The 18,729-nt window shown below is 42.0% G+C and overlaps 1 protein-coding gene and 1 long non-coding RNA gene across 11 annotated transcripts in view; one reads left to right on the top strand and one right to left on the bottom strand.

Annotated features, from left to right (window-relative positions):
- LOC140121050 (uncharacterized) overlaps positions 1 to 3,208 on the top strand; it is a 65,616-nt gene extending 62,408 nt beyond the window's left edge. For all 3 annotated transcript variants that reach the window (XR_011854023.1, XR_011854022.1, XR_011854024.1), the window contains one exon: positions 2,937 to 3,208. This is a non-coding gene — a long non-coding RNA (uncharacterized lncRNA). The remainder of the gene's footprint in view (positions 1 to 2,936) is intronic.
- Positions 1 to 18,729, bottom strand: part of HHAT (hedgehog acyltransferase) — a 169,252-nt gene that overhangs the window by 77,714 nt on the left and 72,809 nt on the right. For all 8 annotated transcript variants that reach the window (XR_011854021.1, XM_072140204.1, XM_072140205.1 and 5 more), the window contains exon 9: positions 6,386 to 6,421. Coding sequence is in view for 7 of the 8 variants with exons in the window: in XM_072140204.1 (XP_071996305.1) it covers positions 6,386 to 6,421 (36 nt within the window). In the remaining variant the exon portion in view is untranslated. The remainder of the gene's footprint in view (positions 1 to 6,385; positions 6,422 to 18,729) is intronic.

Below are 18,729 nucleotides of genomic sequence, written 5' to 3' on the forward strand. Positions count from 1 at the left end.
CCACACCAGACCATGAAAGAAACATCATCTATAAGCTCCTCTGCTGCTTAACTACATACTGTTAGTGGTTTATTGGGCTAATTTCTGATGACAGGTTCCTTTTACTTTCTATATAGGCTTTGAAAAGGCTAAAAAGGACAATGAATAGTAGGGAGTACATAGGATGAATGCCATTTACTACTCTACGTGCTATGTCTCCTCCGTTCTCTGTACTCACCATCCCCCACTGTCCTGGGAAGAGGGGAGAATGATTGCATCTGCTAATCAGCCTGACACATCCATCATAGCAGGTAGTGTGTATAGTATTTTTAGGGCTGTATTAGATTATAGATCTATCTGTGTAACAGTGCATAGGTGTATGTGTGTGTAATGATCTGTGTGCTAGAACTTTAGTGATCTGTATGATCTTTTTGATGTTGAAGGACCAAGACAGTTGGAAGACTCCAACTACTCCAAAGCAGTAGCAGAAGTATTGTAGGCACCTAGGCATGCAACCATAATGTCCTACTATACATACGTAAGGAGGTAGCCTTATGGTACTATGAGTAGAGTGCAACCATTGTTTATGACCCATCCATATGTTTTCTAGATACAGTAGATAGTTTTTTATTTTACCAACGACGTGATCGGGGAGAGACAATATTAACAAGCCCAAAATTCCAAACCTAAATACAGGCGGTCCCCTACTTAAGGATATTGGTAATTTACTGTACTTTCGTCCTAGGCTACAATAATCAGCTGTAACAGTTATCAATGGTGTCTGTAATAAAGCTCTAGTGTTAATATTGATTCTTATGACAATCCAACATTTTTAAAATCCAATTGTCACAGAGCCCAAAAAAGTTCCGGCTGGGATTACAATGATAAAATATACAGTTCCGACTTACATACAAATTCAACTTAAGAACAAACCTACAGACCCTATCTTGTATGTAACCCGGGGACTGCCTGTACAGACCATGGTAAGTTTTGACCAACGGTGGTTACTTGTGGTCCTTTCTACTCAATATTGTCTTTGAACCCCTCTGCTTTGACGCTAACTAGTTACTATACCCATTCACTTGACCCAACTAAGAGACCTTCATGTGAGCCTCTACATTCAGCATCACCTAAAATTATCAAAAATATAATCCAAAATAGAAGCCCATTATTCTAAGTCTAGACACAAACAGATGAAGATATCACGGTGTCTTGTATTTTTCTATAAAATAAATTCATTTTCTTTGGCGCAGTAACATAATCTTCTAGTTTGCACCTTCAAGATGTTCCACAAACACGACTCTAATTACAGTACTTTGTATAGGAAATTGAATTAGTTTCCACTGAGTTTATAAGATTTCTATTTTTAGATGTTAACTAAAGCTCCCGCTTCACTACGTAAGCCGGGAATTATTTCTACCAGATCCATCTTCGGTATTACGGTCTCTGAAGAAGTCGGGTTTGTTAGAATAATATAACAAAAGAGCTTTGTAATATTTCCTATGAAGTCGTTCAGGCCCATGGATCAGAAGGAAGAAATGGGGGGCCCCACAACTACAGAAATATTCAGAGATCTATGCGAGAACATCTTCCATGCTCCAAGTAATAAGCAAAGTAAAGACTAAAGAGATGTGTAATCATACCTTTGCGTTGTTAGTAGCAGCAGGACTGTGAAATATAAGTTTATATTTTAGGATTATAAATTTTGGGGTGTGTCCTCACACTGCTGTTCACTCAATACTGAACAGCTCCACACCACCTCTCCACTGCTTTGAGTAAAAACGGAAACAGGTTTCTGGTCGAATACAACAGTTACCGTCAACAGTAGTCAACAATATTTGTTGAATGGTTAGGTACCGGTTTTTAGGAGCAAGTTTTAAAGGTTTGGAGACTGATTCCGCAGAATGGGTGCAGCACGGGAGAAGTCCAGCAAACAGGAGTGATAAGAAATGACTAGCGTGTTAGTTGACTGGCTGCTGTATATGAAGGGTATGAATGGGTTGGGTTGGTAGGTGGGGATGAGAACAATCTGGTATTCCACATTTAAAGGATTGTCCAGGAATTAGCACTCATGGTTAGGGTTGAGTGGACTCATTGAGGTTTGAGTTTGACGAATTCGGCCGAACCCTCTACCTGAAAGTTCAGTTTGTGGTCGAGTATCCGAACCTGAATGCTCCTCCCCACTAGTAACATCCGATGCTGGTCATGATTGTGGTAAAGGGGTTGAGGTCGGGATCCCTAAGTTATGGACTCGAACATCGCATTTCGGGTCCGCTCATCCCTACAGATGGTCTATCCTTTGCACGGACCATCAATACTTGATTTGCAGGAGGCCAACATCAGGCCTCTTCTTCGATCCGCTCTCACATGCATCTGGTAGCAGTTGGCTCCATGTTCCAGTTGTGGTCGGAAGCTACAAGCCATGGCTCCTTTTTCATATATGGGAAGATAGGTCCAATATCGGGACATAGAGATGACTGCTTCCGACTTTGTTTCCAATTGTTTTTGGTGTGGTTGATGTGTGCACATAGGTCATATATAGAAATTCATGATCAACCCCTTTAAGACTCACATTGTACATATCACAATGGAGGCTCTGTTGTTAAATTACTAAAATCCATAATCGAAACAAACGCTGTTTCAGGCAAACAATGGCCACAATATATGTCAAAGGGGGCCATTGGAGGAGGTTGGCATTTAATCTGTCACAGCAAAACACAAGTCACATCACGGATGCGCCCTAATTCTCTCAAAGACACCATTCACATATTGTTTATCCCTAGAGATTTGGAAGGAAAATAAACCCCTCCATGTTACGGACTCTATCAGTGTGACGGAACATAATTGCAAAAATGTGATAAAGAAAATAATATTAACTTTTTGCTAGACTTCACATGCCTTAAACTCCTCTGCTATGAAATATAGTAATTAGCGACAATTTCACGATTCTATTACAGGAAATTGCAGACCTGCTGATATCGGCACAGGAAAGACGTTCCTCAGACATCCAGCTGATGCCGACATTAGAAAAAAGTAACATCCTTCAAAGTACTGTGCCGAAACGACAAATATGAGGACTACCGGGGGAAGAGAAGACAACAACATAAACCTCGGAGCGCCTGATTATAGGGTTCTTTACTAAATTCTGTTTATGGACCCCGGCCAAAAACGATGTTCCTGTTATCTCATATGACTCTTTGAAAAAACCTATTATTCTATTATAAGAAGAGGAAGCAAATTTATTCCCGAAAATTGATTAGAACTAATATTTAGGTGGCATGGCAGAAAAATCTAATTGTGAATAGAGGAGAGGCGGTTCTTCCATCACCAAAGACAGGGGGCATCCTCTACACCTAGAGGAGAGGAGGTTCTACCATCACCATAGACAGGGGGCATCCTCTACACCTAGAGGAGAGGAGGTTCTACCATCACCATAGACAGGGGGCATTCTCTACACCTAGAGGAGAGGTGGTTCTACCATCACCATAGAGAGGGGGCATCCTCTACACCTAGAGGAGAGGTGGTTCTACCATCACCATAGACAGAGGGCATCCTCTACACCTAGAGGAGAGGAGGTTCTACCATCACCATAGAGAGGGGCATCCTCTACACCTAGAGGAGAGGAGGTTCTACCATCACCATAGACAGGGGGCATCCTCTACACCTAGAGGAGAGGTGGTTCTACCATCACCATAGAGCCATAAACAGAGGAGGTGGTTTACCATTGCCATAGACAGAGGCATCCTCTATGCTTAGAGGAGAGGAAGTTCTACTATCACATAAACAGGGGGCATCTTCTATTACTAGAGGAGATGTGGTTCTATCATCAGCATAGACAAGGGGCATCTTCTACACCGAAAGGAGAGGTGGTTCTTCTATTGCCTTATACAGGAGGCGTCCTCTAAGCCTAGAGGTGAGGTGGTTCTACCATTGGCATACATAGGGGTGTATCCTCTACATCTAGAGTACAGATGGTTATACCATCAACATAGACAGGGGGCATCCCCTACCCCTATAGTGCAGGTTCTTCTACAATTGTCATACACAGGGATTCCTTACTGTAAGAGCAGTAAGACTGTGGTACTCTCTGCAGTAGCATGTTGTGATGACCGATACTTTGTACATGTTCAGGAGGGGTCTGGCTTCCTATCTTGAGAGTAAAAATATTATGTGTGATGGTCACAAAACATCTGGTTAATATGATGTTGATCAAGGGAGTTATTCTGCCATTATTTGGGGTCACGAAGGAATATTTCCCATCATGGACCAGTCAGCAGCAGCATTGTAGGGTTTTTCTTTCTTTCTATATCGTATGATTATCGGTTGGACATGATGGACCTACAACTTTTCTCAAGCTTATCTTCTATTCTATCCTATTATTTGGTGCTCGAAACCAAGTGCAGAGATGCAAGAGGAGGGGAAGGAGGGAACAGATAAGAGGCGGCATTGTCCATTTATCATGGCAACATGGACCTCTGACGTTACAAACAGGAGAGAGCACCACGAGATGGACTGAGTATTTTATCGATTTGGTTTATCAGTAACAGGAAAGCCCTTTAAACCTGCATCAGTCATTAAAGGTGAAGTCTTGCCATAAGCCGTCAGTGTCTTTGGTGGGAAAACCCTTACAAGAAGACGAGGAGTCGCTTCCGAACAGCTGCCGGCTTCAGATATGTAAAGTATCTACTGGGGGAATCTATGAAGTGGCTTTATAAAAATGGATCGGTTTAGTGGTGTGAATCGCGGCGTGCGCTAATTCCTGCCGAGACAAAGAGAGCCGTTCCATATTCATGTGTTGTCTCCGCGCTGCCGCTCTGTTGTCGCGGTGTGTGATGACAATTAGACAGTGAACAGTTCGTGATACAATTTTACTTCGGAGTTTGGCATCAGACGGTGACTGCTGCTTGGAAAATGATCCATTAAAGAGATTATCTGTTCCATTGTATCCAGAGACAAATGGAGGGTAAGCTCCTGGCATGTGGGGAGCTTCTAAAGCGGGGCACAGTTAAGGAGCCTATGTTCCTAAAAACCAGTTTATGTCTTCAAGTGGAAGAAGAAGGAAACCTGTCAGCAGCTTTTACTCCACTCAACTACCAGCCTCCTCAGGTAGAGCGTGAAATGTTCTTTTTAACATTCCCTCTTTTATGTTACAAATCATAAAAAAAATATTTACCTGCAAAGTAATATGCAAATTAGATGGCAAGAGTCACTTTTTGAATGAGATGAGTCACAATGAGAAAATAGAAGGGAAGAGTCACTTCAACCACTCCTATTTTGGGCTCTGTAGCAGATAGTTCCATGCTTCTTGTGTCATTTTAAAGATGACCAGGTAAATTCAGAATTCTACAGAACTCAAGATACTGACAGTTAAATGGGTTGTCCGAATGTAAAAAAAATCTAGGAGCTGGGCTGGGGAGATTTTAAAAAACCATCTACTCATCTTGTCCGGCACTCCTGGTGTCCCACACCGCGATCGGTCAAAGCTAAGCTCCTGTATATTAACAGGGGCACAGAAGATCCGCTCTGACTATTTCCTGGGGACCGGCACGACCACCTATCCCCTGCACCAGCGCTGTATGAGACACCGGGACATGATGGCAGACGGGTGGGCATGCTCGGCCACCCGGAAGTAGTCAGAGTGGAGCTTCCGTGCCCCTGTAACCATACAGGGGCATGGCTCTGACCGAACGCAGAGCATCAGACAAGGTGAGTACATAATTATTTTTTTTTTTAAAAAGCCCTCCCCAGCCTCGCTTCTAGATTTTTTTAAACACTTGGACAACCCCTTTACAGTCATACAGTAGTTAGGAATTCATGCTCCAAATAAAGATCCAATACCTGCCTATGTCTTTAAATGCCAGTGTCTCCAATTCTGTAAAACAGAGAATCACAATACTGATGTGTTTTGGAAGTTGAGAATCTCATCTTTACAATGAGACCAGAACATGAGCTGGTTTGAAGTCCTAGACAAGAGGCATCTGAAATGCTGTGCCCCCACCAGTCTCTCAGTGTGACTCATTTCAGGACAAAAAGTGACTCTTTTAGCTTATTTTTATATGACTTTGAATGCAATTTTTTTGTAGGTAAGTTTTAACATAAACGAAGGAACATTAGAAAGAATATTTCATACTGTATCTCAGGGGGTGGGGGCGGTAATTTAGTGGTGTATAAATAGTTTTATAAATGATAGGAGGTAATTGATTATCCCGTATACATCAGAAAAAGTACAAAGCTAAATATATCCAGATCGAAGAATAACTCCCTCATTCCAGCAACTCTCAGCCCTCACAACATGCCTTCCTTAGAGCAAGAAAGAAACACACAATACTGTAAATTATGTCAAATGATCAACACTAAATCAACAATTTTCCTCTCATGAGTGTTTTTAGGCTCATTTTAGGCTTACCTTACGAGAAAACGGTGAAGGCCGACATCAAAACACCTGAAAATAAAAAGAGAAGAAGAAAAATAAACATCAAAATCAAAGGCCAGGAAACAGAACTAAGAACCTACTGATACGGGACGGAAGCTGATCCAAGCCGGAACACATCAGAAAAAACATTAATCTTGTGATTTAATGAAAGTATAAGAGTTCATTTTAATGTGATAACAAATCCCAATATCATAGCACAATGGGAATTGTAGTTTCGCAATGGCCTCAGGTTTGGGGCCACTGATCTCCAGGGGATTAAGTGGACAAAACACTGTTTCCTTCCCTCTCCATTTCCCCTTATTCCTCCTCACCATCCCTTTTCCCCTTCCTCTCTCAATTTTCCTTCCACCTCTCTTTCCTTCCTTGACCTTCACTTCCAAATTTTTACTTTCCTCTTTCCTTTTTAATCCCTTTTTTCCATGCCCTTCAATCTCCAACTTTTACTTCCCACTCTCCTTTACCCTTCCTTTTTTCTCTCCTGTTTCCTTCCTAACCCTTCACTCTCCAATGTTTACTTCTCTCTCCTTTCTTCTCTCTCTCCTTCCTTCTTCCTCTACTGTTTCCTTCCTAACCCTTCATTCTCCAATGTTTACATCCCTATCTCCTTTCTTTCTTCTTTCTTTCTCTCTCTCCTTCCTTCTTCCTCTATTTCCTTTCTCACACTTCACTCTCCAATTTTTACTTCCCTTTCTTCTTCCTTCTTTCTCTCCTGTTTCCTTCCTCCAGTTTACCCTCTGATTTTTATTTCCCTCTCTCCTCTTCCTTCTTTCTCTCCCTTTTCATTCCTTCCTTTACTCTCTACTTTTTACTTCCCTCTCTCCTTTTTCCTTCTATTCTTCCTCCAAATTCCTCTTAAATTTTCCCTTCTTTCTCTCCTGTTTCCATTGTTCTTAACTTCTCTCTTCTTATTTCTATTCTCTCCTCTTTCATCAGTCCTTTCTTCTCTCCCAAAGTTATCCTTTCTTCTGTTCATCCCTCTTACCATTCTACCTTCCTACCATCCCTTTTTGTATTCCTTCTTCCTTCATCCTCTACCTCATTATATCCTACTTCCCCTCATTCATTTCAATGCTACTCCATCCATTCCTTCCTATCATCCCCCCATTTCTTCCTTCTTCCTCCTGCCATATAATGAACTTTTACATTTCAGAAATGAATAGAGCATAAACTTTATAATATACTTGACTAAAGCCTCTCTGCGTATCTCTCATGTGTCAGTGAGTCCAGGACAGAAGGTGATTTACACAAACTGTTTAAATAAAGAAAAAAGGCAGAAGGGGGAGAAAGACACGGGAACATATTTCTATAATAAATGATATTACACAGTTACTAAATGTTCCATTATCGTCCACACTATTAATTTGTGCAATTTTGTTGACAGTTTAGTTATGTTTTAAATGAACGGACTATCCTGAAAGTGTATAAATCTGATCACATGTAATATAATAAGACACCAGACAGAAAATTAAGATTTGCTTCACTATCTCCCTATTCTGTGATGAATAGACTGTACCACACAAATTCTCCTCTAACGGTGTATAGACAGACTCCTGGCACACAGGAATATTAAGGAGATGTATACAGTATTGGAAGCAGGATTTAAAGGACATCTACCACCAGGATGAAGAATTGTAAACCAAGCACACTGACATACTGGTGTGTGCCCCCTCTGGTAGGATCCGCTCTTCCTTTAGCTTCTTGTGTTCTAGTTTTTAAGAAAAGAAGCCATGAAAAGTGAGCAAATAAGCCTGAGGGCCTCCAGGCTCCATTAACACCTATGAAACCCAGAGCCTCTCAGGCTAATTTGCATATTTTTTACGCCTTTAAAAAAAAAGGACATAAGCTAAAGAAGAACGGATATTGCCAGAGGGGCACACAGCAGTATGTCAGTGTGCTTGGTTTACAATCCTTCATCCTGGTGGTAGATGTGCTTTAAAGGAAACCTGTCACCAGGAACCTCATTTTCACTAAAGACAAGTTACAGAAGCCCATTACAGCTGCACTGCACATTTCTCTAAGCATTTGCTTTACAATTTCATTATAACTTACCTTGCACCCTGACAGAATCCTCTATGTAGTCCTAGGGGTTGGGCTTTGGTTTGGATGCATTTGCTGCAGACTGCTCAGCTCTCAGCTCCCACCTTTGTTGCTCCGGTACAGCTCCACCCTCCTGCTCCTTCAAAGTGGTCACAGCCTGGTGAGCTGACATCAGTGGGGGAGGGAGAAGCTGTACAGGAGCACAAAGGTGGGGGCTGAGAGCTGAGGAGTTTGTAGGACAGATAAGTCAGACAAGTGTTGTTTTTTGAAATGCATCCAAACTAAAACTACATAGAGGATTCTGTCAGGGTGCAAGGTAAGTTATAACACACAATTATATTGTAATGCAAATGCTTAGAGAAGACAGAAAGACATATTTGCAATGCAGCTAATATTGGCTTCTGTAACCTGTCTTTAGTGTAAATGATGTCCCTGGTGACAGGTTCCCTTTAAAGAGAAGGATAATCACACCAGGGCAGGCGGAGATGGCACAGTCTTTAGCTTCCCATCTGATAGTGTGCTGAGACATCATAGGATTGATGATGAATGCCATGTCCAGGGAGTGTCCTTATAGACTCTGGTAGTTGTACACTTTAATGTGTACATAGTAGTATAGATTTAAATTGTCTAAAAAACGTTTGGCCTCCCATCCCCTCTTTGATCTGTTGTGGATTATCTCTGCTCTTGTCCCTGAATGCTTGGTAGATCATTCAGATTGAGACGTGATGAATGAAGTCTATGAGGCGGAGTATATTATGACAACATGATATGAGCGGTGACAAATGACGAGCGGGAACGAGGAATCGGTGTGTGATGAAGTGTCATAGTGTCATGTTTCATATATCGTCATTTACATATTAAATAGAGCACAGAAATAAGAAAACATAATATTGGTGCAGATTCTAGTTCTGTGTAATGGTGGTGTACGGTATAACCATCTATGGCTCCATCTCACGAGCTCAAGCCCTTCTATGTCCGATTTGCACACTATAAGTGTTGACTATCCAAAGCCTCATTTGCTACGTTACTGATATTCATGTATAATTATGGTTCTTGTATTTTACTCTATGGGGCAGATTTACTTACCCGGTCGTGTCGCGATCCCGCGGTGCATTGTCCGATGAGGAATCGGGTCCGGCGCGATTCATTAAGATTGTGCATCCGAGTTCCTGCAGGTGGCGCTGCTGCGCCGAGGTCCGCCGGAGTTCACCTTCTTCTTCCCGGCGCATGTGAGTGTTGATCTTGCGACACATTTTCTTTTTTAAATTCCGCGGTTTGTCCGAATCCGGCGGTTGTCCGACGGCCACGCAGCCCCATTTCTGTCGTGAGCAAGCCGGCGCCGATGTGCCACAATCCGATTGTGTGCGCCAAAAACCTGGAGCAATTCAGGGCAAAAGAGAAATATTCAGGAAACCTGACGAAAGTGCGGCGTTCGGACCCTTAGTAAATGAGCCCCAATATGGTCTAATACGCCTGTGAAAGCCATCACTGCACCATTTTAAAGGCCTTTAATAGGAGCAAAATCTTTCCTTTTTGGACCCCAAACCGATCATTAGAGATGAGCGGACCCCAACTTTAAAGAAGACCTGTCACCAGAATTTTACCTCTCACACCAGCAATACCTAAACCTAAGAAATAGTAATAATTCCCAAGGACAGAAACCAGAGAACAGCGAAAAGCCGCTCGTGGACTGACATATGTCATGTAAACTGTTACATAAACCTGCTCTAAAACAGCAAAAAGGAATAGCACAAACCAAAGAGACCAATAACACACATCAAACAGCCGAGGTTAGAGCTACAAATATCGCTGTAAACCCTATATACCTACACAAATGTTGTTTATATATAACCTTGGTTCCATTACTTAGGTTATTACTGTTGAGTGTTATTTTTTTATACATTGCTTTATGTGTATTTGAAACGCGTTGAATTGCGCTAGATCAATAAAATCTGTTCTACAATAAAGGATTGTGTCATCTGGTTTGATCATGCAGTATGTCAGGTATTAGCCCTGGAGAGATGTGTGATCAGCCCTTTGTGTATGTTGAAGTTTCTCCAAGTTATTGTAGTTTCTCCATGTGCACTGGGGGTATGTCCTCACACTGCTGTGTTCTGTCCTCTCTGCAGCCAGTGTTAGGTAATGGCACTGGAGACAATGGCCCTACTGTGAATGTAAAGAGCAGCTCCGACTTTATGGACTGCCATGTATTAGAATCTTAATTTACAGTCAACCTTTTTGTAGGTTGTTAGTAGCAGCAGTACTGTGAAAAGTATATTTATATTCCAGGATTGTGGCTTCTCCAGGTGCAATGGGGGTGTTTTCTCGAACTGTTTTTCTCTGTCCTTCCTGCAGTTAGTGTTAGGTATTGACCCCAAATATCTGGGTAGCCACACCTTTGTGTGTGTTGTTGGTAGCAGCAGGACTGTGAAAAATTGATTTATATTTCAGAATTGTGGCTTCTCCAGGTGCACTGGGGGGGGGGGGGGGTGTCCTCACACTGCTGTGTACTTAGCTGTCTGCAATAAACTGAACTGCTCCACAGCCCTGTCCCTTTGCTCTAAGTAAAAGCCGTAGCAGGCTTCTGGTTTAAGACTACAACAGTAAAGCTGTAGGTCAGCTCAATGCAGAGAGCAAAGAACACAAAAATGTAAGGACATGCCCCCAGTGCAATCCTGAAATATAAATCCATTTTTCACAGCCCTGCACAAAAGGTACAAGTATGATGCTTGGCTTATTGAGGTACAGACAGAAGGATAACCACACCGTCCTCCCAGCAGGCAGAGATGAACCAATATATAGCTGCCCATGTGATACTGTACTGAGTCATCATGGTAATAGAAAACACCACTGAGCTGGATGAGAGGTATTTTTTTTTTACTTCTAGCTGCCCTTGTGATGCTGTGCTGAGGCATCATGAGAATAAAAAACACCACGGAGCTGGACTGGAGGTTTTTTTTGTTAACTTAAAATCAGAAAACCATATTAAAGGGGGAGATGGGCCTGAAAAGTGAGCTACGGATTTGTTTCATGGCAAGAGAAGATAAAATATACATTTAGAAGTTTTTGGAGCCTTGGAATTGGGACATGACTTTGAATAGGATCAGGTAATAGGACAAACCGATGGATTGGAATTAGGTTGTGATGTCCCTTTAAACAGAGCTCCACTATGGCACATCCATGGGATTTCTTCTCATAATTTCTGCACTAAAATATATTTCCATGACTTCTAACTTGCTCGATGAATATGGATGAAATCCATCATTCTCATTCCCATGACATAAAGGAAATCTAAACCCGCCAATTACCCAAGACCACTAGAGCAGTAACAGTGGGGTGGGGACTAGTGGAGGGTGAAATAGGAGGCATGAAACCAGAAGCCCTCATCAACCAGAGTCTGATAATTGTGCTCCTCCAGGTCTATCTGTATCTCACATACTTTGTCCATGGATATAAGACATAACCCTAAGCCACCAGAGGTCATAACTGAGAAGAATATATAGGGCAAAAATTGTCAGGAGAGGCTCCAACTCTAATTCAGAGATATCGGTCAGAAGGTTTATTAGTGTTGCAATGTACTTTTGGTAAAGTATATCTCCAGGAAGATACACTTAAAGGGTTGTCCTAGAATCACATTGTATCATCAATCGGAAGGTGGTGGAGGATGACACATAGAATACCAAAGCCAAAATTCTTGCTCTGGATACAAACAAGTAGAAATCGAACACGTTTGATCGCCAATTGGCGGGACCGGGAGTGTTAAGACTTGGATTGCCAAGTGACTTCCTTTAATCAAAGCATGAGAGATCCCTCAGGAACACTTTATAGATGGAAACCAAGATGCCACATCCTGAAATGAGGTTCTAGAACTACATTTACACTGGATGGTGCATCTTCTGTTGAGTCTACCCTTCACTGTACAATTGGTGTACATGAAGCCAATCCTACAATGTCAAATTACAAGTGCCAAAAAGATGGTGCCCAAATGAGAGTACCAACCATGGTCACATAACAATTTAATTTCTAAGTGATATTGCTTTAAAAATACACGATAGGGCATATGTGTCCCTGAACCTCCAGCAGTAATGAGAAAAGAAGTCCTCAAGTACCAGTGAATGGAGGGGTGGTAGACATTCACGAGCACTTCCCCAAGAACTTCCCGAGTGGCTTCTTCAGTGCCATTGGGCATTCAATAGACCCACCATGTGATATCTGGGGTCTCATTGGTACGATAAAGCACACCAGACAGTGCCTAAAGTCATGGTGCCCAATTCCATACCATATTATAACTATATAATGTCCAAGAGATATTCCTTTTAAAGAAATCTACAGAATGTGTGTTGAACATCTCACCACTGGACCTCCAGCAATCATGAGAATGGAGGTCCGCAAGTATCCCATGCAAATGGAGAGATGGGACAAATTCTTGGTCGCTGCTATGGGACTTCCTGAGCTGTGATTTTCTTCAGTACACAGCAAATGTGTTTTTGAACCTCCAGCAATCACGAGAATGGGGACCCTCAAGTAACCCAAGTAAATAAAGCTCTTTCCCAAGAACTTCCCAAGTGAGCCATTGGGACTCAGGGACTACCATCCTAATGATATCTGAGGTCACATCGGTAGTGTCTAGCCTATACTGTCACATGGTGTACGCTAAAGCATATCATTGCCGAACAGAAGTACCATGGTGCCCAACTATAGAATGGTCAAACACTATAATTTCTGAATAATATTATTCTCAAACAGTCCACAGGACAGGGGATACGTATCCAATCATTGGAGGACCCACCTCTAGACCTCTAGTACTCATGAGAATGAGGGTCCTCAACTATTCCATGTGAATTGAGTGGTGGTAGGTGTTCTTGAGTACTTACCAAGTGGTGATCTTCTTTAGCACCCTCAAGGCACTCAAGGACTCCTATCCTTTGGATATCTGGGGTCTCATTTCTATGTAGTATATAGTGGTGGTACATTTTTGGCCACTGGAGCAGTCAGTTCTATCGCACTTCCGGAGTGGGGATCTTCTTCATTTCAGTAGAAGTAAATGGAGTTGTGGTGGCCGACGATGTGCACCACCACCACTCCAGTGACATGAGGCACTTAACGACCCCTAGTCTTGGAATATTTTGAGGTCTTACCAGTGGAGTTATTAGTGGGAAACCCCCAATGAATACTACCGGACTCAGCGGGATGCACTTGAAGGTATGTAACTCAGCGAGTTCCCTGTCGAGGATAGTCATCCCGGGGGTCATCAATGCAGAATAACGTGAACACTACATAAACAACACTTTTTCTTCACGGTGAATGCAATGAAAGTCATCTCAGTAAATATTATTTACCAGTAGAATCCAAGTCAATTGATTTTCCGCACGATACACATCACTGAAAGATTCTGCTTTCATTTGCAAAGTCTCACTGAATAAATATTTCATCCGGGGAAATCAGTAATCTTGTTATCAGAGGCTTCTTAACCCTGATACATATCAGCCTTTCAGAGTCTAGAAAACTTTATTGAAAATTCAATTGCTTTTCATCGATTCAATAACGTCTCCAAATACCCACTGTAAGTATCGCCCAGGGTTCATTGTTCAGATTTGTTTTATCACTTTCATAACGTCTCCATCCAATGGTAGAAAATGTGAGCGGTCGGAGCAGAACTGGATGATCTCTCTTGGGTCTTCATGTCTAATTCTTAAATTGGGTGATAATAGCCCCTAATGCAGCCTGGAAATCTGTACCAGCTAAACAAACACAATACAAATAATACACCGGTATCAAAGAGTATGCTGTACTCTAAGGGCAAGCGGATGCCGAGACCAAGAGAGAGCAATATGAACAGTAAAATCTAACAGCATCACATGGTAAGAATTCTCACTTTATTACCCAAAACCAACAAACTTATCTGTATTGAAGTACTTGGGTATCAATATTTTCCCATGAATTACTTTATTCCACCAAAACACTCTTCTAATGATTAATGATTAATTGACTCCGGCAAAACCAACACACTCTTATTCTGCTGCTGTTCCCCTTATCTCCATTGAAGTACTGAGGTATTGACATCCCAGGATCCCATCATAAGACCAATCACTGTTTTATGTTTATCAGTACCAAAGTATTGGGGTATTGGCAGCTTATAGTATCATATAATTACAGACAGGTCGCTGTATTTGATAAGGCCGACACACTCATCTTCTGCTGCTATGCTCTATTAAAGTGCTTGGGTTTCTGATATCTAACAAAATCCAATTAAGAGAATGATCACCGTTTTCCACAAGACCAATACACTGTTCTTCTGTCGCTATTCCCCGTATCTGTATTAAAGTCAACTAACAGAATCACATGATTAGACTGGTCACTTTTGTGCACAAGACCAACACACTCTTCTACTGCTGTAATGAAGTGCTGTAGTATCGGGATCTAACAGAATCACATGATTAGACTGGTCACTTTTGTGCACAAGACCAACACACTATTCTTCTGCTGCTGTAATAAAGTGCTGTGGTATCAGCATCTAACAGAATCCCATGATGACACACTATTCTTCTGCTGCTTTTCTCCTATCTGTAGTGACGAACTGGGGTATTGACAACTAACAGAATAATCACTTGAGTTGACAGGTCACTTTCTTACAAAAAACCAACACACTCTTCTTCTGTTGCTGATCCCTACAGTGTGTGAGCAGATTTGTCAATGCTGTAAATAAAATTTACCACCAAGACATTGGCTTTATTAAATACCGCCCCTCAAGGTCACTGCCTCCAACAAGATCATCACATTCCTCTACCGCTGCCTTAATCCTTCTGAGATTGACCCATTTGTGCTATTTTGCCATCCAATTCCCTCACATAGCATAACATTCCTCTATTCACATGAGCAGAGAAGTCACTGCCCCTCCCCAAGACCAACACACTCCTCTCCTTCTGCTGCCATCTTTCTTTCAATTTTATTACCTGGTGCGGTGAATGTAAAGCAAAAGAACAAACTGCTGAAATATTAAATACAAGCAATTCATAGGTCTCCCAATGAATCACAGCAATGCAGAATGTCTCTGGAAATGACCCCCGGAGGGTCAATGTAAATTACTGCCTAATGTAACAAGTGCAATAGAAAAACTAATCAAACCACAAACACAATCAACATAAGTCACGGAAAGAGTGACAAGAGGCTGATACACACATCTCCAGGGCAATACGCAATCAATAACAGGCAATCTACAATCTTATAAGGAATAGCATCCTATGTGCCTTATCTTTCATCTGATGAAATATAATGTATAATATGTCTGTGTATGGAGGATAATGTATAGGATAATGTACCTAGGACAATGTGGTCAATGTGTCAGGGTTCTATACTCCGGTTCTAGAACAGCAGTTTTCACTGAGCCCCCCCAAGAGGACCTCCTATTCCAGCATCAGTGACCTTCTGGTATATTATATTAAGGCTGCCCATAAACATGAGATTACTGTCCCCTGGAAGAGAATATATTGCCGAAACATAAATCATGCATATAAGGTTTTAAGGGGAACCAGTCAGTTGAAATAACCCACGCTAACTAAACATTGCTTTGAAAACTGCTATTATACAGCAGTAAAACTATCCCTATATTGTTATTCCCCATGCCTTCCCCATTGACTCATCATCTATGCACATTCAGCACAGCCTCCAGCATCCTGAATGACAAGGGGCCTGCTTTGTCTTCAGCTGAGCAAACACGGCCCTGCTACATTATTCACACGCTGGTTGTGTGACTGCTGAAGAGAATTCCTGGGGAAGGGCAGAATGAGGGGTTGATATGGTCTGTCTGTGATTGGCTGAAAAGAAAAAAGCTCCCCCTTCCTTAGGAATTCTCTTCAGTGAGTGGAAATGGGGGAAGGGGCACATCTGGAGCAGAAAGGACATGAATACGTTGGACACATCTCAGAGAAAAGATGATTGTCGGACTCACATGGAGTCATTTGCATAGATGGTGAGTCAACTTTACAAACAGACTGTGGAACTTTTCAGGCATGGGGAATAACAATATTAGCATTTTTCACAGATATGTTTAGTTAGTATGGTTTAGTTCAAGTGACAGGTAACCTTTACGATATAAGAGAATTACGTTCCGGCAGCCACTCATCTTTAACACTACAGTATTGATATATAGGCCAGGCATGCATGCTTAAAGGATGGTTGGGGAAGATATGTGCATCTAGTAAGCTTATGTATATGTCGAGGTTAAACCTAAACTTAGACCTAAGTTAGACCTAAACTTAAACCTAAACTCCTATTTAGTAGATTACTGTAATTTTTAATTTAACTGTGTTCTTCTTATTATTGCAGCTGAAACCAAATAAATATTTGGTGTGACCACCTTTTCCAAATAGTCCTGGAAATCATGATTTGGCCGCACTGAGCCCTGTTCGGATTATTATCCAGAGCCTGGGCTATTTTTTTAAACCTAACCTGTAATACACTTTATTCCTGAGCTTTCTGGTGAATTCCTTGATTTTCCGGATGCTGTTTGTTCCCTAATGTTCTCTAACAAATCTCTGAGGCCTTCACAAAACATAGTGGGGCAGATTTACTTACCCGGTCCATTGGCGATCCAGCGGCGCGTTCTCTGCGGAGGATTCGGGTTCTGCCGGGATTCACTAAGGCAGTTTCTCCGACGTCCACCAGGTGTCGCTGCTGCGCTGAAGACCATCGGAATGCACTGAAGTTCACCGAGCCATCGTGGGTGCAGGTAAGCGCGTGTCGAGCGACATTTTTTTTTAAAATGCGGCGGTTTTTCAGAATCTGTTGGGTTTTTTTTGCGCCACAATCCGAACGCGTGCGCCAAAATCCCGGGGCAATTCAGGGAAAAATTTGCGCAAAACGGTAAAATTTGGTTAACCCGTCGCAAAAACGCGAATCGGGCCCTTAGTAAATGACAATGAATTATATACAGATATGCTCTATTAATTTGGTGTCCATAAAGCTAAACAAACTTGTAAATGTTCTCAATACACATGGCACTGGAATACTTGAGAGCGCTTCATATTTGGCAGAATGCAGGTCCATTATGATAAACAGTCATACAGGCCGAGTCATCAATCACTATGTAACCCTTCCAACTCTTGATCTCGTTAGGTTAATAATGATCAATTAAAAGGTTTTCGGAATGGAAATCTGTTGGTGGAGATATGATATAACATATGGTTAGAGGGAACCAATGGAGTGAAGACCTTCTTCTAAACAGTCTTCTTCATCTCACGTTTTACCTATCCAAATCCAAAATTATGTTGCGTTGCTGTAATGAGACAGACCACGTCCGAGGTAACGCTCATTAATATTTCAGCTTTAAAGAGCAGACAGTAGAGCGATGGTTTACAGATTCAGTAGAGGAACATGAATGAACATTTGTAGCCAGGCATCTGTGCCGCGCGGCATGTCTGCCAATGGGTTCCAGGAAGAACAGATGGTGCGGGAGAGTGATTACCCCATGCCACTTATGGAACTGAAATATAATTGAATTATGCCGTCCAATAAAGGACAATATGAATGGCAACCTAATCGGAAGAAGGACAATGGGATAACACTATCACAAATACTTGATATCAATCAATGGCGATTACAAAATATACAACATCAAGTGATGCCTTATTTTATAAGAGGAAGACCTTGGCGCAGTATCCAATTATGTGATAGCAAGGGGCCACAATTGTAGTGCCAACCATAGATCCCCTGGAACATTTATCATTAAATTTAACAAAGAGGATACAGTCACCATTTGGGAGAAGGTCACCAGTGATTGCGGTAGGAAAAGAGCAATGAAATATCACTCAGATCATTAAAGGGTTTTTTCCCATGAACACAAGTTAGGCCCTATCCACAGAATAGGGCCTAACTTGCTGATCGGTGGGGGTCTCATTGATGAGATCCCCACAGATCACGAAAACGAGGGGTCCAATGGGGTCCTACGTACCTCATTTGCAGCACTCATCGCTGCGTCAGAGTAATGGAGCAGACGGCCGCGCATGAGCATTCTGCTCCATTAATCTCTATGGAGCTGACGGAGATCGGTGAGAGCGGCGCCCATCAATTTCCGTCAGCTCCATAGAGATTAATGGAGCAGAACAGTCACGCACGGCCATCTGTCCCATTACTCTGATGGAGAGACGAGGGGACCAACGGAGGTACGTGGGACCCCATCGAATCCCTCATTTTCATGATCTGTTGGTGTCTCATCACTGAGACCCCCACTATTAGTAGGTTAGGTCCTATCATGTGGATAGGGCCTAACTTGTGTTCATGAA

The sequence above is a fragment of the Engystomops pustulosus genome, chromosome 3 (genome assembly GCF_040894005.1).
Source record: "Engystomops pustulosus chromosome 3, aEngPut4.maternal, whole genome shotgun sequence".
Taxonomy (NCBI): domain Eukaryota; kingdom Metazoa; phylum Chordata; class Amphibia; order Anura; family Leptodactylidae; genus Engystomops; species Engystomops pustulosus.